General features: G+C 61.9%; 1 protein-coding gene across 1 annotated transcript; it reads right to left on the reverse strand.

Moving 5' to 3' along the window:
* Positions 1–222: 222 nt before the first annotated feature.
* Positions 223–16281, reverse strand: LOC136790782 (maestro heat-like repeat-containing protein family member 2B). The gene is made up of 39 exons (XM_066996562.1): positions 15798–16281; positions 15254–15376; positions 14585–14753; positions 14165–14263; positions 13653–13807; positions 13203–13346; positions 12821–12913; positions 12460–12529; positions 12237–12350; positions 11902–11975; positions 11559–11678; positions 11199–11291; positions 10863–11016; positions 10620–10660; positions 10222–10360; positions 9481–9533; positions 9247–9408; positions 8860–8979; positions 8572–8679; positions 7996–8151; positions 7675–7797; positions 7323–7402; positions 6752–6851; positions 6563–6658; positions 6093–6197; positions 5839–5962; positions 5197–5318; positions 4781–4933; positions 4014–4168; positions 3620–3761; positions 3218–3414; positions 2566–2703; positions 2280–2391; positions 2002–2148; positions 1511–1693; positions 977–1132; positions 750–872; positions 485–578; positions 223–335 (listed from the first exon to the last, which is right to left on the reverse strand). Exons 1-39 carry the CDS (start codon positions 15912–15914, stop codon positions 223–225), a joined length of 4767 nt encoding a protein of 1588 aa, XP_066852663.1. The 5' UTR covers positions 15915–16281.
* Positions 16282–19888: the final 3607 nt, after the last annotated feature.

Consider the following 19888-nt stretch of genomic DNA (forward strand, 5'->3'; position numbering starts at 1 on the left):
CAATTTTCTTCAAGGTTTTCTTGTTTTTTCCCAGCTTTGGGACTACATTTGGACATGGATGGGGGGATCGGAGCACTGGTGCTTTGGCCCTGACCCTCCCCATCCCACCAGTGCTGAGAGGTTTGCAGGCAGCGCTGCCTGGCCCCAGCTCCCACCAATGCCACCCTGGGAAGGACCCAGTCCACAGCCGCTGTGCTCTCTGGATTTTTATTCTGTGGGTGCTCAGGCCTCTGCAAGCTCGGGGACGTCTTCTGTGTGCCCCGAGAGATCTTCTGCATGCTCTGGGCTGTCTTCAGCATGCTTTGGGCTGCCTTCTTTGTGCTCCGGGCTGGCTTCTGTAGCGTGGGGAAGAAGAGGCAGTGTCAAGATACGGCCCCTGGCCGTGCCCTCCTGGGCACCGTAGGGAAGGCGGCTGGGGCAGCGCTTGGCGGCCCCTGGGCCGCCCCGGTGGGAGCGGAGCAGAGAGCTCCGTCCCGGCTCTCACCAAGGACGTGGAGAGTGGCATCTGTGGACCGCTTCTCCAGTGGTGGCTTCTGCTGGCGCTTCAGTGTCTTCAGCAGCTCGGGAGCATGTGTCTCCTGGGGGAGAGCAGGGAGGTGTGAATTCTGCTTGGGCCGGAGAGGCCTCGCTGCCGAGCCCTCAGACTCCCGGGGAGCATGCGGCGGGACGGACGGACGCGTCACGCCATGCTCCCCGCTCGGTGCCGGGCCCCGTGGCCCCAGCGTCGCCCCGGGACAGGGCTCACTCACCAGGTAAGAGCAGACCTCGCTCTGCAGCTGTGCTCCACTGCGCCCGATGGCATTCTTGACGACTACCTGCAGCCCCTTTGGCTCGACGAAAGGAGCGCAGACATAGAGGGCTGTCCTGCAAACCTGGAAAAGAGCATTGTGCTCGGTCGTTCCTTCTCCCTTGCCAGGGAGGCAGCTCCTCAGGGAGCCTTTCTGTGGGTTGGCAAATAAGCTCAGGGGGTTCTTACGCTGGATACTGCACAGCTGGGGTCTTGGAGGTGCAGGAAGAGGCTGCCCAATATCTGCTCCACTTCTCCGCTGAAGAACGTGGTGAGATTGTCCTTGGCGCCAGCAGCCAGGGCCGTGTAGAGACTGAAGGCCGCAAAACGAAGGTCCTCTTGCTTCTGCAACCCAGAAAGCCATCTGTGAGCTGGGTCACGAAGGCATCGTCTCCCAGCCTCTCTGCAACAACGAAGCATCAGGGACTGACAACTGAGGGCGAGCGAGCACAGCGCTGTTGGCAGTGGCGCTTTGGAAACCAGCTCCAGAACGAGGTCACCTCATCCCGGCCCCTTCCCTGCCATGTGGAAGGTCCCTTCCTCGTCCCATCCCTAAGAAATGGCACCTGAGTGCCGGGGCCCTCGGTGCGTCCCACCCGCAGGAGAGAGAGAGAGAGGGGCCACGGCAGCTGGTTGCCTGGAGGAGCACCTCCTCGCAGCACAGGCAGGCCCCTGCCCACCCCACGCCCCTCGGACAAGTGGGAGAAAAGTAGGTTCACTCACGGCATCAAGGAACTTCCTGGTGGAGCGGGCGATGCGTCTGAAGGCCCCGCCCAAGCCCTTCGCCATCTGCTTTGCAAGTATTTCTGCCAGGGCCAACATGCTCTCCGCAGCCACCTCTGGATGGTCCACGTTCCTCATTTCACGCTCCAGTGCTGCCACGATGCTCCTCTTGTGCTTTTGAACCTGCAACGCCAAAGATGCGCACAAGCTGCTCGCGGCTCCTGCCTGCAATGCCCACCCTTTCTCCCCACGTCTGTTTGGCAAGGGGGTGCGGCTGCGGCACAACCCCGTGACGAACGGCACTCGCACGGTTCCCCGCTGCCACCGTGCTGAGCTTGGAGAGCAGCCTGGCCGTTGGGAAGCCCCCATCTGCCCGTGCTGCTCTGCCCCAGGCTCCCGAACTGCCCCGCGGCTCTGCTTGGCTCTCACTCAGCCTCTGCCCGGCTCTCTGCTGGGGGGCTGCAGCCAGAGCAGAGGAAAGTGCGCCTCACCTTCTTGGGCAAGCCACTGACAGCACTGCCCAGGCCTCTCGCTGCCATGTGCTGCACAGCACAGCTCGGATGCTGCAGCTTCTCCAGGAAGAGCCGTACCAGGGGCTTCAGGAGATCCTTCCCCTCAGCTGGCGGGTCCTTCATCAGCTACAAGACAGCCAAAGGTCTGTTAGTGCTGGCATGGGACCTCGGCTGGTCTCTTCCATAAAGAGACACCCCAAGCAGCAGTTTCTTCCGAAAAGCCCTCTGAGCCCACCCCGCCCCACGCGCCGCCTCACCTCAGCGAAGAAAGCCAGCGCCGTGACCTGCAGGTTTGGCAAGGGGGAGTGCAGCCACGGCAGGAAGGTCTGTATGAGCGCACGCGAGACGAGCCGGGCACGGAGCAGCACACTGCACACAGAGCACAAGCAGGTGACGTGGTCAGGTGGGAAGGCCATGGGCAGCGGCCCGAAACGTCCCCTGCTGCGACGCAGGCGCTGCCCTGCCTCCCAGGAGAGCTCCCCAGGCACACGGGAAGGGTCCTGCGGCTGCTTCCCGGGGCACAGCCACCCGCTGGGCTCTCACCTGGTCAGCAGCTGCACGCTGTTGCAGTGCCACTGAGGCAAGTCCAGGGATGGCCACGCTCCGTGCCTGAAGAGCACCTGCTGCCACCTCTCGTCCAGGCATCTTCTCAGCACTTGCTCCAGAGCATCACAGTAGAGTCTGGCGAAAGAAAACCCACAGAAATCTCACATCGTGGCACCGGAGGGGAAGTTTTGTCTTGGCTCTGCCGAAACGCCCCGGTCCCAGCGCCCCGAGCTGCCCCACGCCTGGGGTCTCCCCTGTCCCGAGAGCTGCCAGCCCTGCGCAGGGTTTGACGCCCGGTCTCTCCCGGATCGGTCCAGAGAGAGGAAGGACACGCCCGGTCTCTCCTGGATCGGTCCAGAGAGAGGAAGGACACGCTGTAATCGGGGACGCAGAGGAGACAGGCCGAGAGCAGCCGTCGGTCCCGTCCCGTCTGGGAACATCCCCTGGGGACATCCTGGGAACGATCCCGTCTGGGATCCTTCTCCAGCAGAGGACAGAAGTCAAACGAACCCCGGCGACCCGTTTCCACACCTGGGAAACAGGGCAGGCTTGGGAAACAGGGCAGCCCTTTGGCTCCCTCAGCACCACGAACAAACGTGCCTGGCTGGGGAACTGAAGCCCCCCGTTCCCCGCCCCTGCTGCTCCTTACCCGCACAACTGCTCCTCTTGTCCCATGTCCTTGAAGAGGAGGAGTCCTCTTGGAGGACTCAGAGGGGGAAACAGCAACTCTACCCCCAGTTCCTTGCTGACCCACTGCAGGAGGACTGGAAGGAGGTGAGGAAGCAGGTCCCGGACTGCCTCCGCGGTCAGCAGAGCAGACACCACCTCAGAGATCGCACAGAGGAGCTGCAGGGAAATGTGACCCACAAGAACCTGTTAAACACCGCCTTTCCCACCAGCCCGCTGGTGCCCCTGTCCCCCTGGGGGACTCTTCCTGCCGGCAGGTCTCACACCTGGGACAGCCTCGGATGACCCCCAAGTCCCTCACCCTGATGAGCTAAGTTAGAAAGCACGTGGGAAGCTGCAGAAATGCTTCTGCCAACGAACATACCTTGAGACGATGCGGCTCTTGATCAGCATCGTTGCACAAAGGTCTGGTTTCAGGTGCCTTGTCCAGCCTCTCTGCTAAGTGCCTCAGGACCTGAGGCCCGAGGTCGCTGCTGCCCAGGCTCCTCCAGAGCTGCACCATGTCTCTGCAAGCAACCAGACGTTCACCCGTGAGCCCCGTCCTCTGGCAGCCCTGGTGCCCTCCCCAGAGGCCAAACGCTCTCCTCGCCAGCAGCGGGCATACGATGCCTGCTTCCCCAGAGGCACGAGTGCACGATCTCACAGAGCTCAGGCTTCTGGGGGAGGAATGGGACCTGCTGCTTCCCTGGATCTGCCTACCGCAGGCAAGCCTGGGGTTGCTGTTTGGCCACAGCGGGGCAAGGGGGGAGCGCACATACCTCTCTGAGGGCAGTTCTGTCTGGAGGAGGCTGTCCACCACAGGCTGAAGGTGGAAGCCAGCCAGGAGACGGGCTGCCTTCAAGAGCAGGTCCCTGAGGGTGCCCTGCTGCATGGTGTACATGGCCTTCCACAGGATGTTCACGACTTCAGGCACCTGCAAGGCAAGGGGCGAGATGGCACACCTCAGCGTATCCTTTGCCTGTGCAGGACCCCAGCACGGTCACTCGGCGCCTGAGCAACGCCTGCCGCCTTGGCACGCTGACAAGCCCTCGTCCCTGAGCCCTGCCTCACGGCTGGGGGCGCGTGTGCTCTCGGCGCTGACGCACACCAACGTGCACACGCGCACACCCCCCTCCGTCGCTGCGTGTGCCTGGGGCCGGCGGTGGCAGCAGCTGAGCGATTTGAGCACACCGAAGGCCTGGGCACGTTTTATGCCCAACAGCCTGGATAATCGCCGGCGCACGGCTGCAGCGATGGGAGATCGCAACCCAGCAGGCTCCGACACCTTGCAGGCAGTGGGGAGGAACGGGAAGGTTGGTGTGTCCCAGCGGTAACTGCCTCGCCCGGGGCAAGGACCTGCGCCGACGGGAGACTTGAGAGTGCAGTGCCTGAGTCCTCGTCAGAGGACCGCACAGAGCAGAACGTGTCAGGCAGCAGCGGTCCCCTCAGCTCCACGCTCGGGCTGCATTTCTTCAGCCCACACGAGGTGCAGCACAACAGCCAACAGAGAGAAGTCAAGGCCGAGGGTTACAAGGGTCTCCCTTACCTCTGGACGTATTTCCTTTCCGCACGCTTCCAGGAATCCGATCATCCAGTCGCCAGCTGCCTGTGCACGCTCCTCGTTAGCGCATTCGAAGGTCTTCATGATGGCGTCCATGAAGCTCCTGGCCTGTCCCTGGGGGAAGTACTGGCAAACCCCCTGGAGAGACAGGAGAGACACTGTCACAGCTCTGCTCCGGCTCTTTAGAACAGAAAGGAAACTCCAGGGGCCTCTGAGCTCAGCAGCTCGCTGGTCACTGAGAGGGCACTCAGGGCACACTCCTCTGTGCATACGCTGCTTTTTTGTACTTCCTGCAGCGGAGGGGTTTAGAACCATCTCCTCTCGTCTTGTTTCCCTGCGTGCGAAACGCACCTCCTGACAAATGCACTGGGGCCCCCACCTCACTCTCTGGAGCCAGTTACCTTCGCTATTTTGGCAGGGTCCTCACACAGAGACCCGTCCTCCGTGCTCTTCAGCCTCTCACACAGCTCCTTGCAGTCAGGCACTTGGAGCACCGCTCTCCTGGTCTTCGTCATGCCACATGCTGTGAGGGAAGGGAGTCCTGGTTAGGGGAACTGAATCTCTGGCGCCAGACGTGGATAGAGGAGGCTGGGGAGCAAAGGCCAGGGCCCTCCCAACCCTCCCGTGGCAGGATGCCACCAGCCCGGCTCCGTGGCTGACACATCCCGGGCCGCACAGAGCCCTCCTTCCCCTGGAGCTGTTTTGGGGCTGTGGGGTCCCAGCAGCCGCAGGCCTCTGCTCCCAGCTGCTGCGTCCCCAGGTCCTGCACCGGGCACCAGCGTCTCCGGGAGGGAGCAAACCTCCCCGCAAATTCCTCAGCGCAGACGCTGCTCACTGAGGAGGGGGCAGGAGCTCGCTTCCAACCGATTTCTTAGTGGGAACGGTGATTGTGCAGGGCCACAGAGCGCCCCGTCCACTCCCCTCATTCGTCGCGACAGTGTTTCTTGACTGGCTGGGAAGGGACGTAAACAAAAGCCCTCGCTGGGCAGGGAAGGAAGAGAAGATGGGGCTGATGGGGGCCAGGAAGAACCCGCTTTCCTCACCTTGGATCCGGAGGAGGCAGCTGAGGCAGGCCCCTGCCCTCTGCCGGGACGTGGCCTGGGAGTCGCTCAGCAGAGGCCCCAGCACGCCGACCAAGGAGCCGAACTGCGAGCAGGTGCGTTCCCTCTGCGGGGGCGAGAGGCAGGAGGAAGCTCGCAGGCAGCCCAGTGCCTGCTCGCCTCCCCAGGCCATGGCCAGGCGTCGGGGCCGTGGCCAGCAGGGAGAGGGGACGGGGCACGTGGGGCTCCCTACTCACCGAACACTTGAAGAGCTCTTCGTAAGTGCCCAGCAGCTGGGCGCAGACCTGCAGGGCCCTCTCTCGCTCCCATGCTTTCGTTGACGTGAGGTGGCACAGCAAGATCTGGGGTGGAGCACATGCGTCTCGTGACGGGTGTCCTTCTCTCCCCAGCACCCCTCTCTGCCTCCCTCCTCTTCTGGCCCCTTCCCCCAGGGCCTGCCCTGTGGCTCCGCGTGGCCCCAGCCCCGCCGAGCACCGGCACTGCCACCCCCCTGCCCCGCTCGCTCCACGCACCCCTGCCCTCACCCAGGAGCCGTTTCCCCACCGGCATCTCCCTGTGCCAGCCTGGCACTTGGGAGCCTGGCTCTTGGCTTTGCCTCCCGCAGGGCCCGTTCCTTTGCCTGCCCTGGCACTGCGGCAGGGAACGGATCCTCCTCTGGGCATCCCCTAAGGCCCCAACTCTGCCCCACTGCCTCATGGATACTCACAGAGACCACGTCCGCGAAGGCGCTGGAGGTCCCTTCTGCTTTGAGAAGGGCTGACACAAGTTGGCCCAGAGCTTCCTCACATGATGTCTGCAGAGACTGAAAACGGGAAAGGAGGAGTGAGGCTGAGCACCGCGGCAGCTGCCAGGGCACAGGGAGCGCTGAGGTGTGCAGGGAAGGGCTGGCAGGTACCTGCAGCTCTGTCTCCTCAGGAGGGCACGACAGGACTCTCCAGCAGCACACAGCCACCTGGGAGCACCTGTACTCCCAGTCCATGCAAGGCTTCAGCGTGCTGGATGGAGAAAAAAAGGAGAAAACAGGGGGTTTACCAGCAATCTCCAGAGTGGCCCAAACGCCGACTGGGTTTGAGCCCCAGACCCGGCCCCCCCAGCCCGTGCTGGTGAGCTCCAGCTCCGGCAGTTCCTGGCAGCTCCCTGGCAGCGGCCAAGCACTCACCCCCAGGGGCAAGGAGACCCCCCCCAGGTGCCCGTTCCTTGCCCTTCCCGTCCCCTGGAGAGCCAGGGCCTTTCTGCCGGCACAGCGCTCATGGCTCGCTGACCATGACAGCCCAGCCCCGTCTCTGTGGATGCGGCCCCCCAGCCCCAACAGCCCCCCGGCCTTCGGAAGTCACCCAGGATGGGGCACGCCGTTCCGGCCCAGAACCCCGCAGCTCCCTGCCCCGTACTCGAGACCACTGGGGCTGCACCAGCCGGCTGGGCTGGGACGCACAGCGAGCCCCCACAGCCTGGGGCACAGACCTCACCTCAGCTGCTCCAGGAGCTGAAGCATCTTGAGATGCACTTGGGACACAGGGGTGTCGCAGGCATCCTCCTCCATCAAGTCCTGCAAGTCCCAGAGAGACGCACTCAGGGCGGGCTGTGGCACGGAGAGCCTGCCCACCCGCCCCAGAAGCCGGCTCTGCTGACAGGCCTGCGCCCGCACCAGCCCCTTCATCCCCACGGCCACCACAGAGCCACCGTGCTCTCCAGCCACCGAGTGCCAGCTCCCCAGGGCCCAGCAGCTGGGGACAAGGCTTCGGGAGCTCAGGAGCTGGTGGGTGGCCGGGGGAGACCATCGCACCTCCCCTGCGGGCAGCCCCGGCTCCAGGCACTCACCAGCAGGATCTCTAGCACCTCCGGCTTCTTGCAGAGCCTGAAGCTGTGCTTGGTGTCCGCAGCCTGGATGGCACAGGTGACCTCCTTGATGCCGTTCAGCAGGGCGAGCTTGTGCTGCAGTTCCTGAGACCCGAGAGAGAAAAACACCAGTTGAACTGCTTGAAGAGCTGGGAGAGGAACACGGGCGAGGGGTTCTTAGGGGCTGGGGTTGGTCCTGGACATTCAGGACAAACCACTCAGGGGACGTTCAGAAAGAGACCGTCCACCTCGGCACGTGGGGGCCCCCAGCCCTCCCTGCCCCTCTGTGCCCCACGCTCCTACCTTTCTGCAGGCATGGAAGAGCTCCAGGATGTTGGCCAGGATGTCTTCCTCCACGCAGGCCAGCAGTTCTGACTTGGGCGCGTGCAGTGCAACCTTGCCATAGGTAAGCATGGCTGCAGCCCAAGCGGCCTGAGCTCTCTGGTGTCCCTTCTGCGCCTGTGTTGAGTAAGATGCCCCGAGATGTCAGTCCGCTGGCCCTGCTGTGCCCCAGGACTCGACGAATTTGTGGGGCTGGGGAGCGGGGCTGTAAGGGGCTGTGTGGCTCAGCTGTGCAGGGCCGTGGAAAACCATCTGAAGGAGTTTGTCCCATTCCTGCCCTGAGGTGAGCAGCCTGTGCCCGGCAGGGGCGTACTGGCCATGAAAGGCTTGCCCATGGCCCCCAGGTGAGGGGCAGAGCCAGCAAGAGCTCACAGGGCTCCGGCTCCTGGCCCTCAGCTTTCTGGAGGGGGCAGTGCGTCTTAGGTAGCTCTTACGGGAGGGGTAAATGCAATGTGGCTGCCACGACTCGGCCGCCACTGTTCAGGAAGTGAGAACAGGGCAAGAGAAGGCCGAACACTAAAACCCTGCACCCATTACCTTTCGACATCTGTCAAATGTGATGAGCCACTTGGTGAACTTGCGCATTGCATCCAGGGCCAGGTAGAAGTGGCGCTCAGCAGCATAGGAGACCACTGAAGCTATTCCCTGCAGTGATGGAGAAATGGGAGTGAGCTCTGGCACACGCTGGCCAGTCCTGGCCAGCTACGACGGCAAGGCAGGACATTGCCCGAGGGAAACAGCAGCTACAAGGAAATGAAAAAGGTCCGGAGCAGGGCTGGGACGAGGGGACACCAGGCAGAGCAGGGGCAGGAGAGGAAACCTCACCTGTCTGTCACATGGGCTGGTGGCATCTGTTTCTTTCAAGTATTTCAGCAGCTGCCCTTGGACGTGGGTGAGCTGCCGACAAGAGGCCAGCACCGTGCCGAGAGCCTGGTACAGGAAGTTCTGAAAGAGAAGAGACCGAGACCGAGACGTGGTAACGGCGCGACTTGTCAGGACAGGGCCTGGCCGCGACAGGCCCCAACAGCCCAGGGAGCAGCCGCGGCGCCCGGCTGTAGCCGACCCTGGGCAGCACGGAGGGAAGCATCTTTGGGGCGAGGGCAGGGGGAGCGGTGACGACAGCCCGCACGGGGAACGCGCTCCTTCAGCCCCAGCCCCGGAGCTGGGTGCCCCCGGGCTGTGCTGCCAGGAGGGCGCAGGCAGGGCGCAAACCTTGTCCTCGGCGCTGCTGGAGGGGTTGCTCAGCTGCTGGCTCAGCTCCCGGCTCAGGCACACGACCCATGGCTGGTCCACCAGCATCTCCTCCACCGACTCCGTCAGGAACTGGGGGGGAACACGACAGGAGGCAAATGTTGTCTCGCCCTTTGCCCGGGCCTTTCACGTTCACGTGCCCCAGGAGCTGTCGGGGCACAACTGCCCACAGCCTCACCCCCAGGGATGCTGTACCTTAAGCAGATAGCACTGCCACTCTTCAGAGTCCAGGAAGCCCTCTGTTTTTTCTGGAAAGCAAGAGGAAGCAAAATGCCTCGCTGTCACTTAAGCCAGCACCGGAGAAGAGTTCAGTGCTCTCCTTCCCTGGGAGCCAAAAACCCCAGAAGTCCCAGGCTTGAAAGGGCCTAAAATTGCCTGCACCAAAGCTCTTGCCAGGCTGCAGACCCCGGCTGGATCCCAGGGACATTGGCCAGAGCCACCGACTCAAGCCGGGGAAGGAAAGACTGACTGGGGCCGATCGCCGCTGCCCGACTGTGATCCCCGCACTACTCGAGCACCGTGCCCCAGCGTGCACAGCAGCACACATTTTCTCCTGACAGACCCAACACTTGCAGCCCATTTAGGGCCTCCTCCCAGGCTACTGCGCTGCCCAGCGTGGGACCGAGCTGCCCAGAACGGCTGCTGCAGACCTGCCCCAGGCACTCGGCCTTCCAGAGCCAGGGGCGCTGGTCCCACCCCTGCCCCAAGCACCGTCCCAGCAGGGGCAGGGGGACACTGCCCAGACCTGCCCTCCACGGGGACATCGATGGCCCCGTCCACCCCTGGGACGAGCTGATCCCAGCAGATCGCTGCCCCCAGCCTCCACGCTGGCTGCCTGGAAGGGGGACAGCAGCGGTTCCCCTACGCCATGCTGGGAGGCTGTTTTCTTGCCCCCTCCAGCTCTCCTGAGCCCGGCCCTCCACACTGGCACCTTACCTTCAAGGTACTGCAGCATGCAGGGGATGGAGATGGGCCACAGTCCCCTCAGGGAGCTGTGGATCCTGCTCTGCAGGGCCTGCAGCAGCTGTAGGGCAGCAACCGCGCATTCTCTGCACTGATCACAAGCCGCCACCACCTAGAGGAGGACAGAGAGAGACGGGGTCACTCCTTCCACCAGGGACGCGGCTTCTCCCACGAGGGAGCTCGACTCTGCCTCGGCGCCTCCCCCCACGTGCTTCCAGCCCCAGGGAGGGAGCGGGATCCCCAGCTCGTGGGCTTGGGCACGCTGGGACGCGCTGCCTCCTCCTCGGGGCTGCCAGCAAAAGCATCCCTGCCCCAGCATCTCCCCCTGCCCCTGGCCAGAAAAGCTCTTGCCCCGGGGCCCCGCTACTCACCAACAGCCGAACCAGTAGGGCCTGTGGCGTGGGCTTCTTGGCTGCAAGGAGGAAAAAAGGCAGGGTGAGCCCCTGAGCACCTCTGCACCCAGCCCCTCGCACCTTCGACGCCCCGACGCGGGGCTGAGAGTACCCGTGCAGCTGCAGAGCTGGCCTGGGGGCTGCCAGGGTGCAGGGAGGCATGCACCAGGCAGGCCCCTGGCCGAGCCCGGCACAGGTTGCTGGGGCACCTTCTGGTCCCACCTTGCTCCTGGACGTCAGCAGGCTTCTCGGTGTCCTCTTGCCCTTCCGTTTGCTTCTGCCTCTCGATCAGGGCTTGGAGACAACGCAACAGCGGGACCAGCATGCCGCAGTACTGGGCCGGCACCACGTACTGCAGGAGCCGTGGCCACAAGAGCTGCAGAGGAGGAGGAGGAAGTTTGGCACATCAGCATTCCCATCTCGGCTCAGAGGTGAAAAGGATGGCTTGCGCATCCCTTGGAGCCCATTAGGGTCGAGCTCCGGGGGGGCAGGCGAGGGCTGGCAAAAACACCCTGAAGGTGAAAAGTGGCTGCAGCAGCAGGGAGCAGGACCACTTACTTCGGTCATCCCTTCCACAGAGAGATCCAGAGACTCCAGGATACCTATGCACTGGGCCTGAAGGTCTCTTTCCTCTTGGACGTCTTCTACCGCCTGCAAGACAGCGTTGGGAAACCCCCCATTACTCTCAGCTCCCACCTCAGGAGGCTCTGTGGAGGATGAGGACAGCCAGGCCCCACTCAGGGGCCACGTCCCAGCCCCAAGGAAGTGCTGGGCAGCTTGGGAGCAGCGAGCGCTGCACAGGGCTGTCGGGCACACGAGGTTCTGCGGGGCCCAGGCGATGCTGCGAGTGCCACTGAGGGAGCTCTCGGCACAGCCTGGGCACGGGACCGAGCCGCGGGTGTCCCGCTCTGTCCTTACCAGTCTGTCCGAGGCCCGCCTGAACTCGACAAAGATGTGCGCCACCACATCCCATGCCAAGCAGCTCGGGATGCTGACGCTGAGCAGATCCTTGATGAAACCCAGGAGCGCTCTCCTCAACTGCCAAGGAGACAGGGTGGTTACGGTCTGCCCCGCCAGCAGCCAAAGGGAAGCCACCTTTGCCTGGGGGCAGCCCTCGCAGCCCGTGGAGAGGCAACGAGTGCACAGGAGAAGCCTTCGCTGCCAGGGGTCGGGGCTAGGCTTTGTACAGCACAACAACCTGCCCGCTCTGGGGGCTTTCTCTGCCCCACTGGTCTCGCTGTTCCTTCCTAAATGAGCTCACCTGGGTGCCGGACTCAGTGAACAAGGGCTGCACAGCCTCTACAATTAGGGGCAGCTTCTCTCTCACTGCAGGTTCTGCAAGAGACACAGAGAGGTATGCGTTCAGGCAGGGCTCAGATGGCAGAAGGGATCCCTCGAAGCTCCCAGGCTTTTCACAGACAAGCGGGACAGCACAGCAGGGCTGGGCTCTGACTGCAGGGGAAGCACTGGCGTCCCAGAAGGACTTTGTTTCTGCCGCTACTACTGCGTTACAGGGCCTGAAAGCTCTGACAGCAGATAGCTTCAGCCCCCTGACTGCCCCAGCCCTGGCTGGCGGCCCTGGCCTGTGGTACTGACCGTCAGAGCGGGCCACAGCTCCCAGCAGAGTCAGCGCTGTCCCGCGGGAGCCCTGGTTCTCGCTGCTCAGCTGGGACAGCAGGAACGTGACCGTCTCCTCCGGGTAGATTCGAGCTGCGGGCCAGAAACCACATTTTGCATGAATAGTCAGCAAAACCCCATGGCTGAGGTTCACAAGGAAGTTGGGAGAACACGACAGGCATCGTCCCGTTCCCTCCCTTACCTTGAAGCACAATGCACTGCCTCAGTTCTTCTTTATGGCCTGCACTGTGCTGCCTGGTCTCGTCCCCAAGCTGTGGGAGAAAGGTCCATTTTAGAGAAAGATCGCAGGCAGAGCAGCGATCAGAGGCTGCCTTTTGGGTCCCAGCACTCCAGAGTCCTCCTGCCAGGTGGCTGAGAGGGAAGTGCTGAAGGAACTGAGCTGCCCCTCGGGCCTGCACAAAACAGCCAGGATCAGGGTGCTCACAGCCTCGAGGCACCTCCAGGAAGGTCCCGGTGGAAGGACGCCCTGCCCTGCCCTGCCCCTCTGTGGCAATCCGGCCTGCAGGACCTGGGCCAGCAGCACAGGCACGGGCTCCCTTTACCTCGTGGTGCACAGCAGCAGCGATGGCACAGAGCTTGTCCTTGGGGGCGACAGCGTGAAGTTCCTCCAAGGTCTTCAGGAAATAATGGAGGCTCTACAAGAGAAGGGAGAGGACGAGTGGGTTAAAGCCACTGAAGCCACGTGGGAAGGAAGAAACCCAGCACGCCTGTGGCATGGGGAACCCCTAACCCCAGCTCCCAGGGAGAACCCCAAAGCTCCTGCCCAGGGCTTCCTGCTCACCTGGGTTGTTCTCTTCCTGCCCGAGCAGCCCAGGAAGCCTCACAGCTCCCCTGCTGCCGCCCTGCCTTCTCGGAGGGCTCCCCGACACCTCGTGGCACTCACACGCACACCACAGCCGCACCAGACCCCGCGCAACGCCTCACCTCTGTCACCCGGGAAGTATCTTGGACCTCCTGGTACTGCTGCAGGAGCCAGACGACCTGCTTCCACACCCGGTCCTGGTGCTGCGCATCATGGAGGACGACAGCCATCATAGCAGTCACTGCTCCAAAGATGGCCTGCTTGTCCTGCAGAGGGAAGAGACGAGATGCTCTGAGGGCTGTCTAGCACTCGGCGTCCCCCAGCACATGCCTGCCTTTGCACAGAGAGGGCTTTCCCTTTCCCTTCTGCCCCACAGAAGGGCTCTCTCCAGAGGACAGCAAGCATTCCCCTGCCAAAGGGCCCTGGGGCCCAAGCACTTGCCAGCTGGGAGCCCCCAGCCCCGGGCACGGCGTCAGCCCGCCCGCTCCCTCCCCTCACCCCTCTGCTCCCACCCAGGGGGCACGGGCAGCCCCAGCCAGGCACAGCCCCGCTGCTGCCCCAGCAGCGCTCACCTCCTCCTTCTTATGGCGGCCCAGCCAGTTTACCACAGCGTGGCAGAACAGGGAGTACACCTGCTCGCAGAGCTGCTTCTCCCCGATGCGAGGGAAGGGGCACTGCTCCCAGGCGTTGAAGTAAGCGTTGATCGCCCTCGACCACTGCTCCAGCACTGCACCAGAAGGAAGGAGCTCGTCAAAGTCTGCAACAGGCAGCGTGCCTGGCTCCCTCACCCACGCCTGCGTGGAGCAGTCCCTGGCTCACCAGGCGTCGGCTTGGGACTGCCAAGTGCTGCGCTCCCGGCATCTGAACTAAAATACGGTGCCCCTTCTCCCCTTCTGCACACCGCACCTCCTCCTCCTCCTCCTCCTCCTCCTCCTCCTCCTCTTCCTCGCAGGCCTCTTCCCCTCCAGCACTTACCATTGCAGCCCCCGCCCTGCCCTTCCCAAAGTTTGCCCCCCAGCGCAGGACCACGCCGCGATCCGAGCGAGGCACCGAGGGCCTGCCCGGCCCCTTCCCCTCTACTCACCACTGCAGATGGTGCGCAGGATCCGGCTGCTCTCCACTTGTCTCAGCATGGCGTGCAGAGCAAGGAGCGTCATTTCGACGAAGGGGATGCACCGCAGGGCTGCAGAGAGAGGACAGGCAGAGGGACAGAGGGAGCCACGGTCAGCCAGAGCCAGAGCAGCACCGCGGGCAGGAGGGCTGGGGCTGCCGGGCTGGGGGACGTGTCAGAGGGACAGGGGAGGTCGCTGCGGGTTCAGTCCCCAGCAGCTTCCACCCTTGCAGCACTGGCATTGGGGTGGCGGGGCGGAAATCCCAGCTCCAGGCGAGGAGGTGCCACAACCCCACAGCCCTCCGGCCCAAAACAGCGTTCAGGGAGGGGCAGGGTCCCTGCTCCTGGCCGTCATGGACCATAACCCAGAGCACGAGGCCAAAGGGGCCATACCATAGCTGCTGGCCAGTTTGCTCAAGGTGGTGAGCACAAACTCCTGGCATGCTCCTCCCCTCATGGTCTTCAGGTGGCCCTGGAGCTCGGACATCACAAATTCGAAGTGGGAACGAGCCAGAGCCACCAGGACGTCACCAGCAGCTGCTGTCACATTGTTCATTGCACCCTGAAAAAGAGCCACAGGTGAAATGCTGCCCAGGAGAAAGGCTGAGGCACCAGGTCAGGCCCTGCTGGCCAGTGAGGACCACGGGGCTTCAGCTCATCGTTTTGCTGTCAGAGCCACTGGCGAGACGACCGCGTCTCCCCCACAGAACACCCCCGGGACAGCTGTGCCCGAGCTGGGACGCGTCCCCAGAGCCTCTGCGTTAAGCAGGAGTCGCGCGAGGCAGGAACTGGGGGGCTGCACGGCCCAACTCCAGCCCTGGGAGGTGGCGCACACGTCGCCTGGCGTGGAGGAGCTCACCACGCTCTGCACAGTCTGGAGCAGGGCTGGATACGGCCTTTCCCCTAGCGGGATGCGCTCCCTGGGAGAGGGAGCAGCCACAGGGGCACTGGGGAAGTCCCCAGGCCTGAATCCCAGTGAACCATCTGTGCGCCACTCCATGTCACACCCACAGCTGGGGAGAGGCAGGCTGCTCCTTTCGCCCTTCTAGAGAACAAGCTCACCTGGGCTGCCTTCATGTCTCCAGACACCTCTGCGAGCACTCGGTTCACAACGCCGCTCTGCAGACGGGTATCATCTCCTTGCAAGACATGCTGGAGGCGGCGGTAGGTCTCCGCTCGGTCACCCTAGGGAGAGACCACGACACCACTTGCTTTGCCCTTATTCCCGGGCAGCTGCGAGCTGCTGCCCCTCACTCTAGAGTGAGAGCCCACAAGCAGCACCACCGCGTCCTGTCCCAGCTTGTGTCCAGCTACACAAAGGAGCCGAGGGAGCAGCAGCCCTGGGAACCGACCAAGCACCAGGCACCAGCCTGGGACCATGGTACAGGGCCAGGACAAGGATGGATGCTTGGGCAGCTCCAGGCTGAGCTGCTGCGGGAAAGGAGGCAGCGCAGCAGCGTCAGCCCAGCGTGACCGCAGGATCAGCCTTTGGGGACCGGGCACCAGCAGCAGGACAGAGGGGCCATCAGGCAAGACCCCTCGGTGGCACCCAGGGTGGAGGGGAGCCCTCAACCCCCCACGGCACAGCGGGATGTCCGCAGCTCACCTCTCTGTCTTGCAGCTTCTTTAACAAGGAATTCACGACGGTGGCAGAGATGGCAACAGTCTCAGACCCCGTCTCTCTGCCACCGTCCTTGTGATAAATTAGCGGGTGTTTGTTCATTGTCTTTAAAAGGAATTCAGAGAATCTGCTGAGAAGATAAGGTTTTGCAATTTACGACCTTGTTAAGGGGGAAGACTAAGCAAGTAGATAGTGGGGAGGGGGTCTTGGATAAACGTCCTTGGTAAAACAAAGACTCTGTGAAATACTGTTTGCCGCTTCACTACCCTCCCCCTTGAACACGAGCACAAGGCATGATCATTGAAAGAAAAACAACGACCCCCAACAACGAACTGCACAGCTTCAGAAGATTCAACAAGTCCTGACAAGCCAAAACGTGGATGCTATAAAACGGCGACACTGAAAAGGGAAAGTTGCGTGCTGTGATGGAGCGGAGACTCCCCAGCCGCCCAGCGCTGTTTTGCTTCTACCTGCTTACCTAATTAATAAATTATCTTCGATAGACCAGAAAATTGCGTGGTCTCGCTTATAACAGTCCTCATGATGTGTAGGTCCAGTCCTGACCCCTACACAAGCAAAGGAAGCTGGAAGGAAACAACCAAACAGTTTGCGTCAGCTTGGCTGGCTGTGGGGATTCGCACCAGGTTGGGGCAGGCATCCTCCCAGCCTGGAGAGGAAACCTCCCCAGCACCAACAGCACAGGCTGGGGTCCCCATCTCTCGTCGTGCTGGGAACTCATAGGGATGCAGCCCCCGGCCTCCCCCTGCCCCTCACCAAAAAATCTTCTCAGCCTCCCCTTCACAGCAGGATCACCCCAGAATCTCTCTCCAGGTCCTCCTCCTGTGGCCGCCGAGAAGCAATGGGCCACCTGCGCTCACCGCAGCAGCTATGAGGCACCCAGCCATTGTGACCTCCCTGAGGGCTGCCATGGATACGGGGACACATCACAGGGCAGGGCCGGAGGTGGCAGCACCCCCATGGCCCAAACCCACAGCATATCCCCACTCTCCATCGCTCCAGTTCGCTCCGGTCCTTGCGTGGTTTTCAGCAACGGCCTTCCGTGCACTTCTCTGCCCAGCCCCGGTCCCATCTGGTTCCACTCTCCAGGGACCCCAGGTCCCGGGAGAAGGGAGAGGAGAGTGGGTTAAAGCCACTGAAGCCACGTGGGAAGGAAGAAACCCAGCACGCCTGTGGCATGGGGAACCCCTAACCCCAGCTCCCAGGGAGAACCCCAAAGCTCCTGCCCAGGGCTTCCTGCTCACCTGGGTTGTTCTCTTCCTGCCCGAGCAGCCCAGGAAGCCTCACAGCTCCCCTGCTGCCCCCCTGCCTTCTCGGAGGGCTCCCCGACACCTCGTGGCACTCACACGCACACCACAGCCGCACCAGACCCCGCGCAACGCCTCACCTCTGTCACCCGGGATGACACCAGGCACACGACCCATGGCTGGTCCACCAGCATCTCCTCCACCGACTCCGTCAGGAACTGGGGGGGAACACGGCAGGAGGCAAATGTTGTCTCGCCCTTTGCCCAGGCCTATCACGTTCATGTGCCCCAGGAGCTGTCGGGGCACAACTGCCCACAGCCTCACCCCCAGGGATGCGTACCTTAAGCAGATTGCACTGCCACTCTTCAGAGTCCAGGGAGCCCTCTGTTTTTTCTGGAAAGCAAGAGGAAGCAAAATGCGTCGCTGTCACTTAAGCCAGCACCGGAGAAGAGTTCAGTGCTCTCCTTCCCTGGGAGCCAAAAACCCCAGAAGTCCCAGGCTTGAAAGGGCCTAAAATTGCCTGCACCAAAGCTCTTGCCAGGCTGCAGACCCCGGCTGGATCCCAGGGACATTGGCCAGAGCCACCGACTCAAGCCGGGGAAGGAAAGACTGACTGGGGCCGATCGCCGCTGCCCGACTGTGATCCCCGCACTACTCGAGCACCGTGCCCCAGCGTGCACAGCCGCACACATTTTCTCCTGACAGACCCAACACTTGCAGCCCATTTAGGGCCTCCTCCCAGGCTACTGCGCTGCCCAGCGTGGGACCGAGCTGCCCAGAACGGCTGCTGCAGACCTGCCCCAGGCACTCGGCCTTCCAGAGCCAGGGGCGCTGGTCCCACCCCTGCCCCAAGCACCGTCCCAGCAGGGGCAGGGGGACACTGCCCAGACCTGCCCTCCACGGGCACATCGATGGCCCCCTGCAGTACAAGCATAAAAAAGCAATTTCTGCTGTTGGAGACTCCATGGGCTTGGTTTGCAGATGTGTCTGAGGGAAAAAATATATATATATATATATATATATATATATATATATAAGAAAAGGAGGCAATTGGCATCTCCTGGACTTGCTTCACTAGATTACCAGGGGTGGTGGGAGGTGCACCACTAGACCTTCTGTTCACAAACAGAGAAGGACTGGTGGGAGATGTGGTGGTTGGGAGCTGTCTTGGGCAGAGTGACCACGAAACGGTAGAGTTCTCTATCCTTGGCGAAGTCAGGAGTGGGATCAGTAAAACTGCTATCTTGGACTGTTGGAGGGCAGACTTTGAGCTGTTCAGGACACTGGTTGGCAGAGTCCCTTGGGAGGCAGTCCTGAAGGGCAGAGGAGTCCAGGAAGGCTGGGCACTCTTCAAGAAGGAAATCTTAAAGACTCAGGAGCAGACCGTCCCCACGTGCCCAAAGACGAGCCAGCATGGAAGAAGACCGGCCTGGCTGAACAGAGAGCTCAGGAAGAAAAAGAGGGTTTATGGCCTTTGGAAAAGAGGGTGGGCCACTCAGGAGGACGATAAGGCTGTTGCGAGGCTGTGCATGGGCAAAATTAGAAAGGCCAAAGCTCATCTGGATCTCAATCTGGCTACTGTTTTTATAAATACATGAACACAAAAAGGAGGACTAAGGAGAATCTCCATCCTCTACTGGATGCGGGGGGAAACCTAGTGACAAGAGACGAGGAGAAGGCTGAGGTGCTTAATGCCTTCTTTGCCTCAGTCTTTAGCGGCAAGGCCAGTTGTTCTCTTGGGTACCCAGCCCCCTGAGCCGGTGGAAGGGGATGGGGAGCAGAATGTGGCCCTCATAATCCACGAGGAAATGGTTGGCGACCTGCTACAGCACTTAGATGTATGGAAGTCAACGGGGCCAGAGAGGATCCACCCGAGGATGCTGAGAGAACTAAGTGGTGGAAGTTCTGACCAAGCTGCTTTCCATCACTTATCAGCAGTCCTGGCTATCAGGGGAGGTCCCAGTCGACTGGCGGCTAGCAAATGTGATACCTATTTAGAAGAGGGGCCGGAGGGTGGACCTGGGAAACTATAGGCCTGTCAGTCTGACTTCGGTGCCAGGGAAGCTCATGGAGCAGATTATCTTGAGTGTTATCACGCGGCACTTGCAGGGCAACGAGGTGATCAGGCCCAGTCAGCATGGGTTTATGAAAGGCAGGTCCTGCTTGACGAACCCGATCTCCTTCTATGAAGAAGTGACGCGCTTAGTGGACGAGGGAAAGGCTGTGGAAGTGGTCTACCTTGACTTCAGTAAGGCTTTTGACACCATTTCCCACAGTATTCTCCTCAAGAAACTGGCTGCTCATGGCTTGAACTGGCGTACGCTTTGTTGGGTTAAAAACTGGCTGGATAGCTGGACCCAAAGAGTCGTGGTGAATGGAGTTAAATCCAGTTGGACGCCAGTCACTAGTGGAGTCCCCCCGGGCTGAGTACTAGGGCCAGTTCCCTTCAATATCTTTATCGATGATCTGGATGAGGGGATTGAGTGCACCCTCAGTAAGTTTGCAGGCGACACCAAGTTGGGTGCATGTGTTGATCTGCTCGAGGGTAGGAAGGCTCTGCAGGAGGATCTGAATAGGCTGAACCGATGGGCTGAGGCCAACCGTATGAAGTTCAACAAGGCCAAGTGCTGGGTCCTGCATTTGGGGCACAACAACCCCAAGCAGTGCTACAGGCTGGGAGATGAGAGGCTGGAACTGCCTGGCAGGGAAGGACCTGGCAGTATTGGTTGATAGTCGGTTGGATATAAGCCAGCAGTGTGCTCAGGTGGCCAAGAAGGCCAACAGCATCCTGGCTTGTATCAGAAACGGCGC

The sequence above is a fragment of the Anser cygnoides genome, chromosome 4, assembly GCF_040182565.1.
Source record: "Anser cygnoides isolate HZ-2024a breed goose chromosome 4, Taihu_goose_T2T_genome, whole genome shotgun sequence".
Lineage (NCBI taxonomy): Eukaryota > Metazoa > Chordata > Aves > Anseriformes > Anatidae > Anser > Anser cygnoides.

What these genes read in the sequence shown, in the direction of transcription:
- LOC136790782 (XM_066996562.1), bottom strand. Translation starts at nt 15,914, where the DNA reads ATGAACAAACACCCGCTAATTTATCACAAGGACGGTGGCAGAGAGACG. An exon ending in AGCTGTGGCCCGCTCTGACG is followed by an intron (nt 11,976 to 12,236) that starts GTCAGTACCACA and finishes TGTCTCTTGCAG; the next exon opens with AACCTGCAGTGAGAGAGAAG. An exon ending in AGCGTGCAGCTGCTGACCAG is followed by an intron (nt 2,392 to 2,565) that starts GTGAGAGCCCAG and finishes CTCTGTGTGCAG; the next exon opens with TGTGCTGCTCCGTGCCCGGC.